This window comes from Lutjanus erythropterus, chromosome 3, assembly GCF_056507025.1.
Source record: "Lutjanus erythropterus isolate fLutEry1 chromosome 3, fLutEry1.hap2, whole genome shotgun sequence".
Classification (NCBI taxonomy): Eukaryota; Metazoa; Chordata; class Actinopteri; order Lutjaniformes; family Lutjanidae; genus Lutjanus; species Lutjanus erythropterus.
This window is the reverse complement of record NC_139319.1, coordinates 9,867,523-9,887,990: the sequence shown is the minus strand read 5'-3', so window position 1 is coordinate 9,887,990 and position 20,468 is coordinate 9,867,523. Positions and strand designations below refer to the sequence as shown.

The window sequence follows — 20,468 nt, the reverse complement described above, 5'->3', positions numbered from 1 at the left end:
GCATAAAAAGATAGTGTTTATTCCTAATCTTTTTTCTCTTAAAATGTATGTATTGTCTTGTTTTACTTAGACCAGTGATTACCAAAGTGTGGGTCGTGGCCCACTGGAGGACTGTAGGTGTACCTTGACAGGTCATGAAAAATAAATTTCAGCTTCATAAGTTTGAAATTACCATGAATATTTTTTAAAAGTGACAAAGCCATGGCATATAAAAGACATGTTATTCTTTGTTTATCTGACCAACTTTAACAGGTGGTGCACCATATTTGGTGACCTGTCACATTAACACCAGATTGAATCTTAGACTTAGACTTATGCATAGACTTACCATTGGTGTGATTAATCTCCTGTGTTGATCAGAGTTCTGATTAAAGGTTAGAGTGGTCTGTAGAAAAAGTTCAGTTTTCAAGTTGCCATTCTTAAATTTGGGAATAGGTGACTTAGCGAGTATCCATATTGTCAGTGTTGTTATCTGCTGTGTGTTTATGTTTTGATGAAGCCCCAGATGACCAAAAGAAAACTCAATAACACTCTATTCTACTCTACTTTTATAAATCTCACCCAGCTTTGACTACCTTTAAATACAAGTTAAAAACATTCATGTGCATGCTGCCTTACTGCATTTGACTGCATCTTAAAAGAATATGAATGCAGTTAGATAGATAAAACATAGATATAAGAGACTGATACCAGTCTCACACCTTCAAGGTAAATATGAAGCTCCAGCCAGCAGCCGTTCAGCTCAGCTTTGCATAAGAGTAAACAGCTAGTCTGGTTCTGTCCAGAGGTAACGAAATCCACCTACCAGCTCCTCTGAGGCTCACTAATTTACATGATATATTTAATTTGTTTGCTGAACTATTTCTTGACTGGAGTCGCTGCTGGTTGCTTGGTAACCTCACTTTGAAGATCAGACAACAGGAAGTAACTCCCCAGTCAAGAAATGGTATGACACATAACCCCACATAAAACTACACAATGCTGTTTTTACATTTCAGTTTTGTTAGAAATTAAACAAACACGATATAACATAATTAGTGAACTTTAGAGGTGCTTGTAGGTGGATTTTTGTCACCTTTGGACAGTTTATATAGTTTATAGTTTTAGTTAGTTTATATTCACCATACAGACGTGAGAGTGGTATTGATCCTTTCATCTATTTCTCTGCAATAAAGTGAATAAGCATATATTTGTATTTTATATGCTTCATGTTATTCATCTTGTATTTGTTTCTGTTTTGATATTTTTAATTTCACACATGCACAAAACAGACTTAATAAGTGTCTACTTTTTTTTTTTTTTTCCAGTGTTTTCTTCTCCTTGATGCTTGGTGACCTCAGAGTGAAAGTTCAGTTTGGTTAAATGCAGAAAAACACAAATTTCTTTTGGCCCTGAGTAAGATTTTGGTTTATTGAAGCATTATATATGACTCTGCACCACAGACAGCCCATTTGTTTTTCTATCTTTACAGTGTATCCTACATCCAATCAGAGTGAGCGTATCAGAAACAGACTGAAGATTCAAACTGGACAGTGTAACAACAATTTCACAAAAAAATATACACTAATATACACATTTACACATATTGTTCTTCGGTTTTACTCAACAAAACAAGAGCACTTGAGGCCTTGAATGTAAAAATGAGCTGCAGATACCAGTGTTTGGGACAGATTTAATTCTTCTTTGGGTGTGTCAAGCAGTCCAGCTCTTCCCCATATCAACCAGCTCCATGCCTTCACAGTAGGACCGTGGCCTCGACACCCTCACCTGGTTTCACAAGGGAACAACCCATAATTACATAATGAAACTAGATACACGGTACGTCTCTCTCTCTCACACACTCACACGCAGTCAAACACTCACTGTGGGCGTCCTGTGGGAAGCCAGTTGCTGCAGCAGTGGGAAGGGAGTCCACTGAATGGGCTCCACAGGCCAGCTACAGACGGAGAGGTCACTGGCCTTACCAGAGTCCAACACACCATCGCCCATGCTCATCTCACTTCCCCTCCAACCATACTGAGAGCTGGAGGAAAAACAGAGATATTACACAGATGAAATGGACAACATGAGAGCTCTCCAAAAGTGATGCCAAAGCGTCTTGATCACACCCTGGTGGCTGCCTGCAGTCAGAGGGTTTTCCTCATTCCTCACTAATTGAAGCAATAAATCCTTCAACGTGTGCTATATTGAAAAATAAAGCTGACTTCAGCTGTATTCAGACACAATCAGGCATTACAGCAAATAGCTGCAGGGTCATGCAGAGGGTTTTATTTGTGCTTTGAACATAACCGCTGTGAATCAATCAGGAATTAACATTTTATTTCTCTGATTCATCAGCTTTTTAACCATCAGTCCTCCCTTTCCTCATTCAGTCTCTACCTTGCATGAACGCAGCTGCGCTCTCTGTCTCTCTCTCAAAGGACACAAACTGAGGGACACCGATTTCAGACTATGGAGCAGGTTCATTACCAACTTACCCTGCAGCTTGCATGACATCAGGTAGCGTTTCTCCAAAAGCTGACTCTGTGTTAACTTTTCTGCTGCAGCCTAAATTCACTACCCCCGATAAAAATAAAAGAGATGCCTGAAGTTTGCTGCAATGCCTGATTCTGTCTGAATGTGCTCTTGTCCTGCTTACGAAGCCGTGCAAGGTGCCGTTTACTACAATCACTGCATGCGTGTGTGCTTCTGACACCCATGTATCACCACCCTAGCCTAAAGCTGTTACTTTGTAGGCCACAGCATAGTGTTACATGAGAACTATACTCGTCTAGTATGACCCCTGGCTACTTAGAGGAGGAGACTAGAAATCCTAGCTGAAATAGTCCGTAGTTCTTCCAGTGATGTTTGACTGATTTTCAAGATTTCCTTGTATACTTGCATTCAACATAATTTCTATAAACTGCAAAAATAGTAGGAGAGCTGTTATGAACTGTGGTCAGGCCAGCATGGTGCTGCATGTGTGTGCAGCAGTGAAGGGTCTATGACGGACTGATCTCTTCAAATCCAGCCTGTTTAGATAGAAATCTTGTTCTGTTTACCATGAACAGGCTTATTCTAACCCACCTTATATTGATGACTGGACTGGGCCCTTTAAAACAGAAGCTCCAGGAAACAGACTGTTATAAATTAGCTTGTGTTTTTATCTTGATCATCACTTCCTCAAATAGTTATCACTTCAATCTGATGTTGCTTTACATGGTGTTCTCCTGACAGCAGAGTACAGGCATGTGTCTGTCACATCGTATGCATACTGTAGTATGTATTTCATGTTGATTTGTGGATTTCAACTGATGGATGATGATACTTTCTCAGACAAGGAGGACAGACTTGGAGGAACAGTAATTTTCTGATACTGTTGAATATATTGACCTTTGTGTGTGTGTGTGTGTGTGTGTGTGTGTGTGTGTGTGTGTGTATACCTGTGGGGGTAGATCGTATTGATGCGTGTTCCATGGCTGGGGCAGGTGGAAGCCAGCGACAGCGTGTCGTCGTGGTAACAGCAGGGGCGGTCGAGCGCCCGTAGGTGCAGTAACTCATCGGAGCGTGTAAAGGCAGGATTATCTAGCGAGTCTGCTGATCCTGCCCACGAACGCAACCAGAACCGTCCTGACAGCTCATCAAAATGGTTGAACCTGCGATAGCTGCACACACAACAACAACATGCGTTTAATGTGAGGTCCAGTGTTGCCAGGACACAACATTTATTGCATCTGCTTCAATCTGGTGTGGCACTGAGTTCAACATATCTCGCGTTATTGAGAAAACTATAATTGAGGGGGTTTTGATGTTTACTATTCAATTATGCTGGGAAAATATAATTTAAAAGATCAAACTCTTGGCTTTTAAACCTTGTAACAGGCTAATTTTTTTAAAATGTGTTTATTAACATTTTATGTACTAAATCCAAATATACAGACGTGTCTTTCAACAATCTCAGTCTATACTGAGGCGAAGGTAGTGAAGAACACACAATCAAACAGGTAAAAAAAAAAAATACAAAACAGAGAAATAAAAATAAGTGAATAAATAAATAAATAGACAGAAAACCAGGGAACAGGAAAGGGGCACAAAAACCCTCTCAGACAAAATGAATTTCATACATGGATTTCAAAATCATCTCAAACTGAAGGTCAACCTCCTAATGATTTAATTTTTATTAAATGTAGGTGTCAGTTCTGTCGGGTTTTCCATCTGACGGAGTTGACAAAATGTTAATTTTTTTCATTTCATTCCATTTTATTTTTTTAAAGTTTTAAAGAGTTAGCTTTGATTTACAAGGGCCACAGAGTTGACATGTTATGGTTGAGACACAGGAAGACATGTTGCAGAATCTCCCAAACAATGGAAGTGAAGGGTGAAAACACAACAGAATAAAGACATAAAATGCCTCCATACTGCTCGTCTGTTGTAATCCAAGTCTCCTAAAGTCCCAACATGCTAAACTGTCTTTAAAAAATGTTATTTACATCATGTTTTTTTGGCCAAAATCTTCACTGTAGATCCTTAGCTTGGAGCCACGTTCACATGCTCATGCACACTGTCTGAACTGTGTGTGTGTGTGGTGTGACGGCGTGCAAACAGCATGTCGGGGCTTTAGGAGGCTTTTACGCCAGACGAGTAGTATGGAGGCATTTTATGTTTTTTGCCAGTTATTTTTTTCTGTTTGAAAACTGGTCACCATTCACTTCAGTTGCTTGGGAGATCCTGCAACTGTTTTGCAGACTTACAAAATAAACCCAACCCTCAAACAGCATGAAGGTGAATAGATAATAACTGAATTTTTTAATCTTTTGGGTGAACTATCCCTTTAACAGTGCTTGAGCAGTATTCCCACCTTTTTTAAACCAGGGAGACAGGGGAGTATTGCTAACCCTTTTACACCTGATTCTATCTTGTTTTTGTGAAAATCTAGCACAAAATAGCACATTTTTACACCAGTTTTCTCAGTAGTTATTGTTAGTTTTATACTTTTAAGGCTGTTAACATGTTTTTAAATTGCAGTTGTAAATTCTTGTCTGGATCAAAGGTGTTTTCTGAAACAGAACAAGTTCAGAAATGTTAAAAAATAAAGCAAAACAAAACATTTCACAAATTACATATATTTCACATGTATAAATCCTTAAAGGATACATTTTCACCCAAAAATCTGACTGCAGGTGTTCGTATTAATGGGAGATACGTAAAATGTCCTCAGGGAAATACTGTATGTTCTCCTGTTGACTGAGTCTGCAGGAGAAAGTAAAGCTCTGAGTCCAGCTTCCTCTGGACTGAACACTCACTCTCAGCTGTTAGGGAGACTCTGGATTTAAGGCTTAACTTTAGACGTATCACTTCCTGTCTGAACTTTCTCTGTCTGAGTCCGAGTTAATCTCAGACAACGACAGGATGAAACTACTCTGTCTCAGTTAAGGTGGATTTACTCTTCCCTCATGTTTGATTTAGGTTCAGACGACAAATGTCTTGGCAAAAACCTTGGCTGGTGCAGATTTAAGAGGCTGAATCCCAATGTCCGCACTTCGACACATTTGTCGAGGGCTGTTAACATCCACAATTTATCAAGTGCACAAGGGACCTTAAGGAGACTTTGGCCCAATCCCAACGTCCACCCTCATGGACTCGCACACTGTGAAGCTTTAGGTCTGTCCCACTGTCAGATAATCAAATGCATGGGGGCTTTTTCGTATAATTTTTGAGCCCTTTATGCACACTTTCCATAGGTTCACAAGTCTGCAGACTTTGCCTGAGGGAATTACCCACAGTTCATAGCTTTGTGACTAGGGCTGGGTATCAGTACTCAGTACTTTTAAGGTATCAGTTGAAATAACCCAGTACCAAGTCGTATTGAAACTTCTCCAGTCAAACGATACCTCCAGCCGATCCTTTTTGTACCCACTTCTAGGAAAAAAATGGGTATTTATAGGGTTTTGCTCACAGGCAGTTACTGCAAGCGTTCTTCACAGAAGAACCATCAACAAAAAGTTTCATATTAAGTCCACTGGTATCCTGATAATTTTTAGGGTACTGGTATTAGTTCTGGTATTGTCACTTTTTAAATGGTACCCATTAAACACAAGGCATTAAACACAAGGTCACCAGGGGAACCCCAGAAGTGCCAAAAAAATGGTTCATAAATGATGGTGCTCTTGAATATCTAATCAATTTAATTATCATTATAGACATATATGCAGGTTTTTATTCACAAGCAGAAATTTTCTAAATCACCGACCCAGATCTCATCTTTTATCCTTGAACTGAATTCTCTACTTCAATTTTTAACTTGGTTTTTATTTGTATACATGTACACCTGTTTGCATTTTCTAATCTAAAATCTACAATTTTATTTCTAAAATTTTCATATGTATTTGTGTTATTTAAAGGGACAGTTCACCCCGAAAGAGATATCAGCCGTCTCCAAAATAATATGACTAAATGGCACTCGGTGTGTGGTGCTCAAAGCGCCAAAAAAAGACATTTGAAAAGCTCAATAACAATGTGTCTCTCCAGAAATCATGACCCTGTTACTCAAGATTCCTTTTTTACAATATTTCGTGCCCTTGCAGTCTCATACATTCATATTTTGTGTTTAATTTTACAGATGCAGTGAGGCTTATCTTGCATAATCTGGCAAAATCAATAAGCCAAACAGTTTAGAAAAATACTCTGAAGTAGGTGACAGAAATTTGATTCATCATCATGGAAGTGAGTAAAGTCTGAAGTCTTTTCTAAAAACACGTTTAATCCCTCTGGACTCAGCAGACTAACAAACTTGACGTGACGACAGTGAACGTGTCACGGTGTGGCTGAAGTTTGCGAGGGCTGTCTGCATGTCCGGACTGTGGACAAATGGATTCAGCCAGACTCCATTAACACTTGCCAGGAGTCTCCAGCACAGCTTTCCTTTCCAGCATGTAGTTCTGCAGCCAGACTGCGACACCTAGTGGACGTTATTTGTAATTACAACCGCCTGTATGAGCCGTTATCTCAGTGTCTGGTTTTCCCTTCCTGGAAATTAACAACACATGATCTTCCTCAAGGTCTCTATTGTGTTATTGGCATGTAAGACACATTAATCTGAGTAATATGTAGTTAAGTTGAAAGCATTTTTATGCTTTAAACATGTGTGCTTCCCATGTTATTTTTGTACAGAAACCCCTGGGATTGTTCAGCACACTGTTAGACAAACACAGTCTACTTTTTCATTTGTTATCAACATTAGTTTTACTACTTTATTCTCTGAACATCTCACTGTGTTATTACATAATGCCTCATGTGCAGAATATCTGCAGGTCAAAAAAAAAAAAAAGTCTTAAAAAGCACTGAAATCAGTTTTCCTCCAAATAAGGCCATAGACTGTGATTCCCAACCTTTTCCCTTAGGGGACCCCTTTTCTGTAACTGAGCAAAATGTCGACCCATGACTGAGCGACATATTTTATGGATATTTCATATTATAATCAATGCATAACAAGAACAGTACGGACCATTTCATAATCTGTACAATTAACCCAAACAGTGAACACAATAACTGTGGGAGGTTTAAGTAAATTAAACCATTTGGATGAATTTTAAGCAGATGATTTTATGTGAATACTGCAACAGAGGTGAATTTTCCTGATATTTTTTCCTGATATAATTCTTTGTCTGCATTACATTTTTTTTTTTTTAAACAATCATACATATTCAGTAAGCATCTTATTTTTTTTTTTTGACAAATTCAGCGTCTTTGGCTGTTTTAACTCCATATTTTTCTGATGCAGGACAAGGCTGTTTAGCAGAGAGTGATGGCTCTGCGAATAGGCAAGATTTTTCACTATTTTAAAATCTAAACTTTAAATATATTAATAACAATGATTAAAAATCTTAAAAAAAATGATTAAAATGCTTAAGGGTAGAAAAAACAAGCTTTCTTCTACCCTTTTAAATCAAGAAGGTCTCGCAGCTCACTGTGCAGCTTTGGAGACGCCTGGTGGGGGTCTGGTCCAGTGCCAAAGATTTAACTAGGTCTTGAGTTTTATTTACAAAGTTTTTTTTGCCTGACATGGGCAGTGATGTTAGTTATAAAATGTTTTTGTAGACTCTGGCTGTTGGGAGATGTTATAGACTTAACTGGATTGTTGACACAGTGGATTGTGCTGCAGGAGGCTGTTCAATCTTTTCTGTCACTACTGCTCACTACTGCTGCAGTCGCTACGAGGCTTATTTACTAGTGTTTATTTTAGCAAAGACTTAAATCAGCTTAATACAGCTAATACTTTCTAATTTGTTAATCCGTTAATCCATTTTATGCTGCTTGTCCAGGTGCAAGTTACTGCTGGGAAGTACTGATGTTTTCATCATACTTACTCATCATCTTACTTTGGCCAGTTTGACCGTTAGACAGCTATTAAAATGTATTCTATATGGTATTTAAAAGTTTTAAAGGTCCAGTGTTTAAGATTTATGGGGGGTCTACTGGAACCATACAGCAGAAATTGAATAGAATATCCATAAGTATGTTTTCATTAGTGTATAATCACCTGAAAATAAGAATTGTTGTGTTTTTGTTACCTTAGAATGAGCCCTTTACATCTACAGGGGGTGCGGGTTCTCTTTCATGGAGGCCGCTATGTTGTGCAGCCATATTTCTACAGTAGCAAAGAATGTTCAAACCAAACACTGCCTCTAGACAGGGACTTTAGTGTTTTTTTTCTTTAGAGTTTTGCAGCCACCGTATTTTCTCCTACATGTTTGGAAGGAGAGGGTGAGGGCATTAGTTGCAGTCTACAAGCTATAAAAGCCCTGTGGATGCCTTCGGTATACCAGGGTATGAAAATTTAGTTTGTTATTCAATGTACATTTGCTTATCTAGCGTACTGAGTTTCCTGTCTGTTAGAACGTAATATTTTGAGAAATTATAATGAAGCTTTTTCTCAAACGAAACAACCTTTCCAACAGTAATAGCAATAATACTGTTATACTTTACAACATGACACCATGAAACTGTGATATTTTCTGAGACGGTTATTGTACGTGAAAATCTCATACTGTTGCAACCTTAATGCATTCATCTTTCTGTTGTAGGTTGTTTGCTGTCAGTTGTAATTCAGTGTCAGTGTGTACCTGCTGCGGGTCTGATCCACTTTGGCCTGGATCAGAATGGCTCGGTATCGTCGCACTGCCACAAAGGCCAAAACGCCAATCATTGTCACCATGATGAGTAAGATGGCAAGGCACGCGCCTACGAGCCGCGCCCGAGTCATCCTCATGTCGCACCTCTGACCCATGTACCAGAAGTCCTCTCCTACAAGGCAGCTAAAACACAAACAAAAACACACTTAGATGCACAAAAATTTCTTGGATGGACGGAGAGATAGAAAACCAGTTCTGCCTCGGTGTGTTCTCACCGGCACACTGGGAGCTGACCCGGGTGGTGTGTGCAGATGCCGTGGTGGTGGCAGTAGTCAGAGTGGCAGACAGACGAGCAGCTGTAGTTTGACGTGCCAGGCTTGGACACACACTTGTAGCCTGCTGGACACTGCAGTAACCAGTCGCACACATCGCCCTGCAGACCTGGAGGAAGACGTGTTTCAGGGTGAGGGTGGAGTTATTCTTCAAAAACATTTATTTTAATTTTTTAAAAAGGAAAAGCAAAAACAGCTGGGTACTACAGTTTTTATCAAACTTTACTCAGACAGGAGTAAATAGTGCCTTTGTTAGGGACTATTTTCAGCTGTGGATTAATACACGTGGTGCACCGGTAAGCATTCATGGCAGCAGTTTAAAATAAACTACAGCGTTCATGTTCATCATAATTATGGAACATGTCACCCTGTGCAACAGTGCGACTCATTTATGTTTTTTGAATAGTTTTTGGACAACAATGGAGCAAAATGGTTCAGAGGAATCAAATATATCAGGCTTTGGGTAGACAGACAGACAACACTTGTTATTAGGATCATGTCTTCAGGGATCCAAACAGCGTTGCTCCCTGCAGACCCCTATTGTTTCTGTTTCCATTTTTCTTCTTCATATTAGTAGAATTGTTTCCCACTGAAAGTATGAAGTGTAAAAACTGTAAGGCAAAAACTCACCAAAATCAAGGGTGGACTGCGATTTCCACTCACTACATACAGTATATTAACACTCATTGACCTCAAGGTGATGCTGTAACATTAAGTTTACAGTTTTGCAATTATTTCATAAACATCTTCAGCTTGAGCTAAAATTCTTTCATTATATTAATCTCTCAAGTCGTCTGCGTCTGACCTTCTGCCCTAAAAAAAAAAATCATGTTTTGCAATTTTTTGTAATCTTCTTAGATTCTGTTGCTGCTCATGGCTATACTGTTGTGTTTTTCATAGGTTTTATTGACTGTAATTATACAATATTGCAAGCATTATCCTTTAAATAATGCTTGTATGTTAATGTTAAAACAGTAGCTGAAATACATTACAGATAATGTGGCCTGTGCGCCCAGAAATTAGCAAATAAAATAATAAATCTGTAGAGTTTTGGAAGTTTATTTAGTGTAACTTAGTGATGTTTACATGCAGAGTTGGTTATTTTTGTTTATGGTGTATTATGTAATACTCTGCAAACAGGTATGCCCATTGCTCCCAAGAATCAGCAGAGGCAACATCTGTCAACCTAATTTGTCCAACAGCAAACAGTGCAAAAATGTTTGACTGAGGTTACTTTGTTTCTCACCACCAGTACTGTACTTAAGTACAATTTTGAGGTACTTGTACTTTACTTGAGAACTGCCCTAGAGTATTTAAATTGTATGCTACTTTCTACTTTTACTCCACTACATTTTGGAATCTAATTTTGTACACATTACCCCACTACTATTAACTTAAGTTAGTGGTTGCTTTGCAGATTTTGATTATTAAAATATAAATCAAGTAATAAAACACAGCGGAAATTAGTGCCACCTTTACCAGCTGCAAAATGAAGATCAGCACATTAACACATCGATGCATCACTAATTATAATCCCATAATATAGTACACATTATTCTAAAATGGGCCATTCTGCATGATGAGTATTTTTACTTTTGGTACTTTAAGTATATTTTAATTCCAATACTTGTATACTGTTAAATATCATTTTTAATGCTCATATTTTTATACTGTCGAAATGCAGCCACAGCACTTTGTGCCATTATGAAATTATGCAGATGGAAAACTCCAAAAGTGAAAGGAGTGGGATGATTAGATGCCACAGTAACAAGCTTAATACCCGACTAAGCCAGACGCGTTAATCAGATTTCTGTAACTGGATTGTGAGCTTAATTGTGTCAATCTAACTGAGTTATGATGCTTATATGGGTCTGCCTATAATTGGGGTAATTTGGCAAGTAGGTTAATGGAATTCACCCTCAGGTAAATATAACCACTTTGGCCAACCACTAACCTGGCAGAGACGACAGAAAATGAGACGAGAGGGGTGGAGAATGACATGTGACACTGCGGGGACTCACTTCACACACCTATACTAGGCAGCCGGGGCGCCTAAAAAGTCAGACAGCTTAAGTTAACTGCCTCTAGGTGAGCATCTCCACCCAGGCTTTACCTCCCAGTGTGATGTTGGTGATCTTGGACGATCTGAAGCTCCGCCCCCCGCGTACGGCCTGAGCGAGTCCTGTTCGTTCCAACAGTGACGTGGGTCCCGTCACGCTGAGCCACTGCAGAGCGCCGCTGGTTTTAAACTCCACCAGACTCTGCACTGCGTGACCACTGGGACAACAGCACAACAAATCATTCACCCTCCATACATCTCTTAACAACAACCTTCTGTAACTTCAGATTGTTCCTCTCATGTAGAACAGTTATATCTGAGTCACAGAGCAATGACCACCATGTTCACCATCTTAGTATAGCATGCTAACATTTGCTTATGAGCGCTCAACTCAAAGTACAGCTGAGGTTGATGGGAATGTCATCGGGTTTGTAGGTATTTGGTCATAAACCAAAGTATTGTGCAAATTAAAATTTTGACCTGATGACGGTGGTAAAGTTATTACATTTCATCCTGAGGGGACATTAACGTCTGAATGTTTGTGCCAGTCTGTCCTTTCAGATGTTGTGATGTTACACTTTGACCTGAAGACACAGGAAAAAATGAGGGAATAAAATCGTATGGATTCATCCTCTGGGCATCATGGGTATCTGATCCAGATCTGTGACTTGATTTTACTGGTAATGAGAGGCACAAACTGGGGCCAGCTGAACCATAACTACAGAACATATGTGCTCTATAAGATCTTACCTGCTCCAGACTCCCAGCAGCCTGCTGAACCCCGGGGCTCTCTGTAGGTACGGCTCCACCTGAAAAAAAACAGAGGGAGAACTTTGTAGCAGCTACTGAATAAAACTCTTAAGATAACTGTGTGTGTGTGTGTCTATAAATAATCTCTCACCCAGGCAGCGGTGTCTTCCTCCAAGCCAGGAGTAAAAGCAGATTTGGACTCCTCTACGATGATCTGCAGCAGCAGCTCAATTGACTCCACTGGACAGAACAAGCAAATCATTTCATTACAGCAGGCCAGGACGGCCCAACCTCTTATTTAAAAGACAATCTATGCAGGATTGTGTTTGCTGTCTGTTAGAGCTGCAGGTCTGTCAGTTTGACCGAGGGCGGGACTGAACACACAGTCACAGACTGAGGACACAGCAACAGGATGAAGGTTCTCGTCAGCTGCATTCACACAAAATTAAGCGTTGTGTTGAGATTTTGGCGCGTCTATTTGTGCTTTAGAATGTAACCACTGCGAAACAATCAGAAAATAACATTTTAATAACATTTAACTGCTTTGTCCTCACTAACGACGCTCCCACTCTTAATTCACTGTCCAGCCTCCTCGACCAGTGCTGCTGTCTCTGTCCCTCTCCTGTTCATTTTGGTTCATTTTTCTGACTTTCTACACATTCATATTTGTCATTCTTTTTCACCCTTTAAACTGTCTGTACACCACATGTGCGATGGCCTTTTTTTTTTTTTTTTTAAGAAACTCAGCTTTAAGTCTAACTTATCATTTTGTAGTATCACCAGGATCCCATAATACATGAAATACACACACCTATAAAAAGACAAAGCTTAAGTGATAATCACTCAAAATATAATGGACCAGTTAGTTCTGGATTATGTGAAATATTGTTTCATTATAATCATAAAATGCAACAGAAAAATGAAAGAAATAAAACTAAAATACAGTTGTCTTACATGTAAAATGATTTATCCAAACTTGTTTTTGTGCCTTTATCATTAAAAATCAATGCATGCTTATAAAATCACTGAAAATATGAATAATTTCCTCAAAAAATGGGTCCACAGACATAAATGAGAAGCTGTGTGAAAGACCCACAGTTGCACTTTTAACTGGTTCTCTCTGCAGCTTGTCTCAACATGATATATAATAAAGTTCTGTTACTATAAATAAAACATGCTCAGTGTCTTCACAGATGAATAGAGTCCAGATTTAAGATCCCCTCCAAACATATTTCATCATATACATATAAAAAATGCTCTATTTTGAACAAAAATTTTTTATCTGATATGTTCTTTTCACAAAAAAAGTTAAATTATTTTGTTAAAACTTATTATTTTATAAATATTAAGGTCACCTACTGGACAGCAGCTGTTTCACTGTACAGTCCATTTTCAAAATCACACTTTTGCAAGTTGAATATTGGACCAGGATTAACTTCTACACTATTTGTAAAGTCACAAATCATTCAATGAGCACATTGAAACTTTCCACTTTCAGCAGGTCAGTATGAAAACAGCCTTCTCATGTCGAGCCGAGTACATAAATCACTCTGTACGGTGAAACAAAAACATATTTTTGAGCGGAAGGAACTTTTAATATACACAAAAAATATGTACAATACCTCTGATGGCTGCAGGCTGGTCTGGCACGATGTAGAACTTGGGTGTCTGACTCGTTGAGGAGCTCAGAGTGGAGGTTGAAACAGATGGTGTGAGCGTTGCGTGGCTCTCCTGGCTGGGATGTGTGGTTGTCGAGGCTGGAGGTCCAGCTGTGGGAGTCTGTGTGGTTGTGATGCTGAGAGCATCCTCTTTTTCTACCTCTCCATCTACATCTCCATCTCCATGTCCATAATCTGACTTTGCAGTTGTGAGTGAAAGCAGAGGAGTGTGTGTAGTAGTAATATAGCCGTAGGACTGTTTATGCGTAGTTGAGACATAAGTAGACGGCGGAAAAGGCAGGTGGTGTTGCGTGTGAGGTGTGTGTGAAGATGTGGATGTGACTGTTGATGTTTGTGAGGGCGAGAGTTTGTGGTCGATGAGCGGACTGTGTGTAGGGGATTTGGTGGTAGTGGAGGGCAAAGGCAACGATGTGGTGTGTGTTTGGAGTGTGTGTGAAGGTGTAGATGAGTGTGTGGATGAACTGGATGATGAATGAGGAAGAGGAGTCGGTGAGTTTGTTGTTGAGCGGTCATGTATGAGTGTGTAAGTTTCATTATGAGTAGCGGTTCCTGTGGAGTTCTGGACTACATCTCCCAACGTCGGTGCTGCTCCGGGTGTAGAAGAAGAACCAGAAGAAGTCCAGTCATAAACTTTGCTAGTGTCAGGCGAGGAGGAGATGGAATAAGTAGTCATAACAACATGTCTTTGTGTGCTTTGTGTTGTTGTTTGTGTCTCCTCCTCGCCTGTGGGTGTGAATGTGTAAGGAGTTGGGGAGTGTGTGACGCCCTCTGTGCTTTGCGGAGCGTTTGTGGAGGGAGTGAAAGTTTGAAGCACCTCCGTTGTGTTTTCAAAACCATCAGAGGACTCAAACGCAGCAGTTTGAGTGGTAACATCTGACGCAAATGAGACGGCTCGGCTGATGTTCGAAGCAGCCTCTGCAATGCCAACAGTGGCATCGAGCCTTGTGATGTTGTGGGCGGCGGATGAATGGGGGCTTTGTGAGGATGATAATGATGATGATGCAGTGGGTTCAGTATCAGCTTGTGTGCTGCTCGAGTCGCTCTGCTGCGGTGATTTTAAAGGGTCAGAGGTGACAGTCAAATCAGAGCTGAGCCTATCTGTGCTCCGCTGGCTCCTCCAGGAATGGGGTCGTTTCTCTTCAGGTGTCCCGCTAAGAGCTCCGTCACCTGGGCTTAGGGTGGTAGCACTCTCCCAGGAGGGTATCTCAGGTGGAGTAGAGGTGAGAGGTGGGGCGCTGGAGCTGGACACAGTGGGGTGAGACAGTTTAGATGTCCAGGTGACGGTGTACAAGTGCATATCGGTGCCGAGCATGGTGCTGGAGCTCCCGGCTGGCTTGTTGCTGGAGTTTGATTCTGTGCTTGCCGAGAACGTGTGCTGAAAATAGGGGCGTGTTCCCTCCCTGGCATCCATGGGCGCATCAGTGAGGTGAGCAGCTCCAGATGTTTCCGCTCTATTGTTGGGCTCTTCCTCAGGAAGAGGGAGAGTTTCCCTATCGGCTCTCCCAGCCGCAGTCACTCCCTGCAGGGGTGAGGTGGGGTGCAGCAGCAGCGCCGGGTCCTGAGAGGAGGAGGGACTAGCCAGAGATTCCACAGAACTCCTCTCCTCCTCCTCCAGACCTTCGTAGAGGCGACCTCTGGCCCCTTCTGTCCCACTCACCACCTCTTGACCAACAGGAGCCGTGCTCGTAAAGCTGGTTCCTGTCTGAGTCCAGCGCACAAGGTCTCGGCCTGAATGCGGGCTGGTGTGGTCCTCCGAGGAATTCCTCTCGTCTTCCTGGACTGGACGACCAGGAACAAACACGAAAACAGAGAGGGACAGGGTGAGGAGAGACAGAGTGGAAAACACAACAACATAACACGTCCCTGTCTCTCATACCGCAGCGACCGTGATAAGAACTTTCCAACAGACAGATTTACAGCTCATTTTGAACACCACATTTCCACAACACACCATACAGCCAAAGTAATAGTCCAGGCATTTTACCCAAAAGTGTGGGTCGACCTCATACAAATTGCAACATAAGCAAACTCAACATATTTTGTGCCCTGAATATGTTCTGAGTGAGAGGGAAAAAGTCTTAAGGAATCATATTAAGGGAAAGTTTTGAAAATTGGCTAAATATAATCCTATAATCCTTCTGTTGTTTGTGGGGGAAAAAGGGATGAACCTCCCACAAATTACAACAGAAAATCTGACAAATGTTTATTATTCATAAAAGTTTTCTTTCTAAATAAAGTTCAAAGAGATCCAGCTGGTTGTTCAAAGGTGTTTCCTAACCATACCCTGGCACCACTTATTTGTTTCCTGAATTGATGTTTTAAATAAACATCTCTACATTACTATACTTATACACAAGGAAACATAAACTGGCACTATCCAAACCAAACATTGGCATTGAAGGTCGGGTTTAGTTTTTTAGTCCCCAAAACACTGCTGGAGTTTCACAGGACAACAGTGTTGCAGAAGAAATGGTGACATGTTTTCAAAAAACAAAACAAAACCAAAAAAAACACAACCAAATCAAAAACAACATAAAATACCTCCACACTGCTCATTTGGTGTAATCCAAGTCTCCTAAATCTAAAATGCTGTTCACTTGTGCGAGCGCACAGTCACACCACACAACCAGTTCAGACGGTCTGCATGGGCATGTGAACGTGGCTCCAAACTAAAGATCTACAGTGAAGAGTTAGGCCAAAAAAAAAGGTCCAAATGACATCTTTCAAGTCGACTTGGGTCTTCAGGAGACGAGCAGCACCAGGCGAGCCGTGTTGCAGTGATGCAGGTTTCTTTTTGGTTGTTTTTTCTGTTTGAAACTGGTCAGCATTCACTTAAATCGTTTGGGAGATTCTGCAACACCGTTTTCCTATGAAACTAAACTCAACCTCCAGTCGGCATGAGGGTGATTAGATAATGACAGAATTTTCATTTTTGGGTGAATTATCCCTTTAAAATCCCAACCCCCAAACTGGGACATTGTGTAAAATGTAAATAAAAACAGAATGCAACGACTTGCAAATCATTTTTGACTTGTATTCAATTGAATACTGATGCAAAGTGGTAAAAGTGTGCAGTGGACGGACTAGTCCACATTTCAAACAAACTCCAGCCTAAAGAGAAGAACCGTCCAGACTGTCAACAGTGCAAAATTCAAAAGCTGTGATGGTATGAGGGTGTGTTAGTGCCCATTGCATTATGGGTAACTGCCACATCTGTGAAGGCCCCATTAATGCTGGGAGGCACATACAGGTTTTGGAGCAACATATGCTGACATCCAGATTACGTCTTTTTCAGTTGAATATAGGTTGAAAAGTTTTTGTAAATCATTGCATTCTGTTTTTATTTATGTTTTACCCAGCATCCTAAGTTTTTTGGAAGTGGGGTGGCACTTAAAAAAATATTTGTGACTGTCAGATTGGTACTAATCAACATAAATGTTGGCAAACTTGTAAACTTTGTGAAGAATGTTTTCATTACAAAGATACTGCATTTAAGGGTTAGGAATGTCTTTTTGCACATTCACTGTACTGCTTCCATCTTGTTTCTTGTGTAAAACAGTGTCTGATTGATTGTGGACAGCACTGAACCCTTCATGTGGACATCAGACAAGAAGACATGCATAAATCTTTTTTTTTTTTACATGGTTGGCAATGGGAAATTGTGGCATTACCAACTTCAATATTTTTAAATACTTTCCCCCACTTGGATTTCTAAAGACTTTAGATATGTTATATTTGACACATTTATGAGATGAGAACAGTTGAAAGAGTTTCCGGTACAGTTTCAGTGGGCAAATGTCGTATAAAGTCTGTCCTATATCAAAAACATTCTACTGTATACAAAAAACCCACAATTTTTTTCATGTACTCACTGAGACATAAACAAGTTACAATGATTAGATCAAACTCTTGTGATCAGGGTGCAAATGCAAACAAGTAGGTCATACTGACTCAATAAACTAAACTCGATAATTGAGTAAGTGTTTCTCACCATAATAGGACAGCTGAATTGCATTTGAGGAGTGTCCCGCTCCTGTCCAAGAGAGGGTGGCTTTGTTTCTATCACAGCCGGAGAGCAGAGCCGTCCACCCTCTCTCCAGGATCTGACCTTCCTCGTTCCAAAAACAGCGCACCGATACGCTCGAACCATTTTCCAACTTTAAAAGTACCGTCCGACCAAGAGGAAGGCCCAACGTCCAAGTGCACACGGAAACCGGCAGGGTTTCATCAGGCTGGTGGTTCACGGGGCTGAGCGTGTTTGAGTCAGTGAAAAGTCCAGGTGAAGTGAGACTGATGTGTCCAGCAGAGTCTTGGTCCAGGCTGACATCTCCACCACAGTGGTGCTGCGACAAAGCCAATGTTTTATCTGAGGAGAGAAAATAACATGCTGGTAAAAGAGAGAACACCTCTGGCATAAATCTCCTGACCTCTGTGTGTTGTTGTACCAATCAATTTATTTATTTATACATGTACAGACATAAGCTGTGGCCAGTTCAATCAATTCATACTCAGATAATGTAATTTGAATGGAATAATGTGGAAGCCAATTTGTACTATTGTGATATATATACACACACACACACACATATACATACATATGTATATATATATACATATATATACATACATATATATATATATATATATATATATATATATATATATATATATATATATATATATATATACATATATATATATATATGTATATATATATATATCCTTTATCCTTTAAACAATCAGAAACTTTCTCAAAATAATGAGAAACTTTCTCAAAATAACATATTTATCTCAAAATAATGAATTAGCATCTCAAAGTAATGAGTTAATATCTGAAAATAATGAGTTAGTGTGTCAAAATAATTAGCTAGTAGCACAAACAATGAGTTAGTATCACAAAATAATGACTTAGTATGTCAAAATAATTGGTTACTAGCACAAAACAATGAGTTATTATCACAAAATAATGAGAAGCTTTCAAGATATTCAGTTAATATCTCATTATTTTGAGAAAGCATCTCATTATTTTCAGATTCTAATTAATTATTCTTTGAGAAACTAAGTCCTTGATCTTTTTCGAGATACCAAGTCATTATTCATTGAGATACTAATTATTTTGAGGAGGTTTCTTTTAATAATAATTGACAGGATCTTCTTTTTTGTTCATCACATTAGCAGAAACTGGCTTTCATAGAATGAAAAGGTAAAAAAAAAAAGGTCTATTATTTCAAAAATAATATTAAAAAAAGAGAGAGAGAGATAAAATGAACTTTTGTGTGAAATATCACAGGTTTCCCTTCTTGGTCAAGAATCATCTCATGACCCCTAGAATTAGGGTCTGGGCATGAGGCGTTCAGGTTACCACAAAACTCAACTCTGTGTACAGAAACTTGGCCACATATAAACCTGTCATACTGACAATACATTATTATGACTCCACTTAAAAGTAGCTGATAATGACATTTCAGTTTTAGCTAAAAATAAAAAAAGCTCACAATTTTAAAACAAGTACATAATGAGAGGGAGTCCTCGTGTCCGGAAGATTTTCTTACCTGTTGTGATAATAAAAAGCAGCAGACAGACGAGGAGCTGCATTTCCACTCCTGAGACATTTCAGTGTCGGAGACCCTTTTAATCCCAAATCCATACAGATGTCTCAGATTTTACTTTCGTATCTGCGCGTTATGACGAGGACGAGCAAACCGAAGCAAAACTAAACGTGATGTGCAGTTTTCCTGTGGACAGTCCCAACTAAACAGAGAGGCGTCAGAAACTTTCCTCCTCCATCATTTCCTCCTAACGGAAACCGCCGCGCTGTCTGTCAGCGGTGCAGCGCCGCACAGTCACCGTAATGAGACACACGTGTGAGGGACAGACAGCGTGTCCTGTAATGTGGGATGGACAGAGGGACGCCGGGAGGGGGGGGGCCTTCACACCGCCTTCAGGCTGTTCCGAGCGGTCGTTTGAATCAATCCTCATTTCCAAAGATGAGAGGGAGGAATCCAGCGGTCGCGGCGGGAGCTGGTTTTTACGCACAGTACATAAACGCAACACAGGAAACCTTTAACCACAGGAGGTATGAAGACATGAGAGGGAGGGGCACTTCATTAGGGCTTTTACATTCACACCCCCACAGTGTGACAGGCTTAGAAATACACGGTACCCCAAACTGGATGTGTGTGTCTCTCATTAAACAGCTGTCATTTACTAGTACAAGACTATTTATAGAGTTTTTTGGGGCCACAGACTTACCCCCAAAACAGGGTGACAAACCAGCAGTGGTGGAAGAAGTGCTCAGATCTTGTACTTAAAGGGGCAACTGACCCTTCGCCAAGCCCCACCTCCAATAGGATGTGAGCTAATGTGGAATCAAAGTGGGCCCACGATGATGCATCTCTCCCTGGCTCGCTGTCTCAGGTCTAAGCCGGGTTAGCTTAGCTCTTATCTTGGCTTTCTTCCCCTGGCGATCGCGGTCTGGTCTGTTTCTGGCTGGGGTGACCCGTCCCTGCGCTTCCTTTTCCTACATTAATGAGCGTAT

The 20,468-nt window shown here is 40.3% G+C and overlaps 1 protein-coding gene across 1 annotated transcript; it reads right to left on the bottom strand.

Annotated features, from left to right (window-relative positions):
- Window positions 1-1,363: 1,363 nt before the first annotated feature.
- On the bottom strand, window positions 1,364-19,775 carry vap (vascular associated protein). Its single transcript, XM_084714939.1, has 11 exons — window positions 19,483-19,775; window positions 17,922-18,296; window positions 13,874-15,709; window positions 12,403-12,491; window positions 12,252-12,310; window positions 11,556-11,719; window positions 9,386-9,551; window positions 9,102-9,293; window positions 3,423-3,644; window positions 1,864-2,023; window positions 1,364-1,767 (listed from the first exon to the last, which is right to left on the bottom strand). The coding sequence occupies exons 1-11, from the start codon at window positions 19,523-19,525 to the stop codon at window positions 1,693-1,695; spliced, it is 3,381 nt and encodes a 1,126-aa protein (XP_084571065.1). The 5' UTR covers window positions 19,526-19,775; the 3' UTR covers window positions 1,364-1,692.
- Between the last annotated feature and the right edge of the window lie 693 nt (window positions 19,776-20,468).

Excerpts from the sequence above, each read along its gene's own strand:
- vap (XM_084714939.1), bottom strand. The coding sequence starts at position 19,525 with ATGCAGCTCCTCGTCTGTCTGCTGCTTTTTATTATCACAACAG. Across the intron at positions 12,311-12,402 it reads AGGAAGACACCGCTGCCTGG|GTGGAGCCGTACCTACAGAG; the intron begins GTGAGAGATTAT and ends GTTTTTTTTCAG. Across the intron at positions 2,024-3,422 it reads AATACGATCTACCCCCACAG|CTCTCAGTATGGTTGGAGGG; the intron begins GTATACACACAC and ends TTTTTCCTCCAG.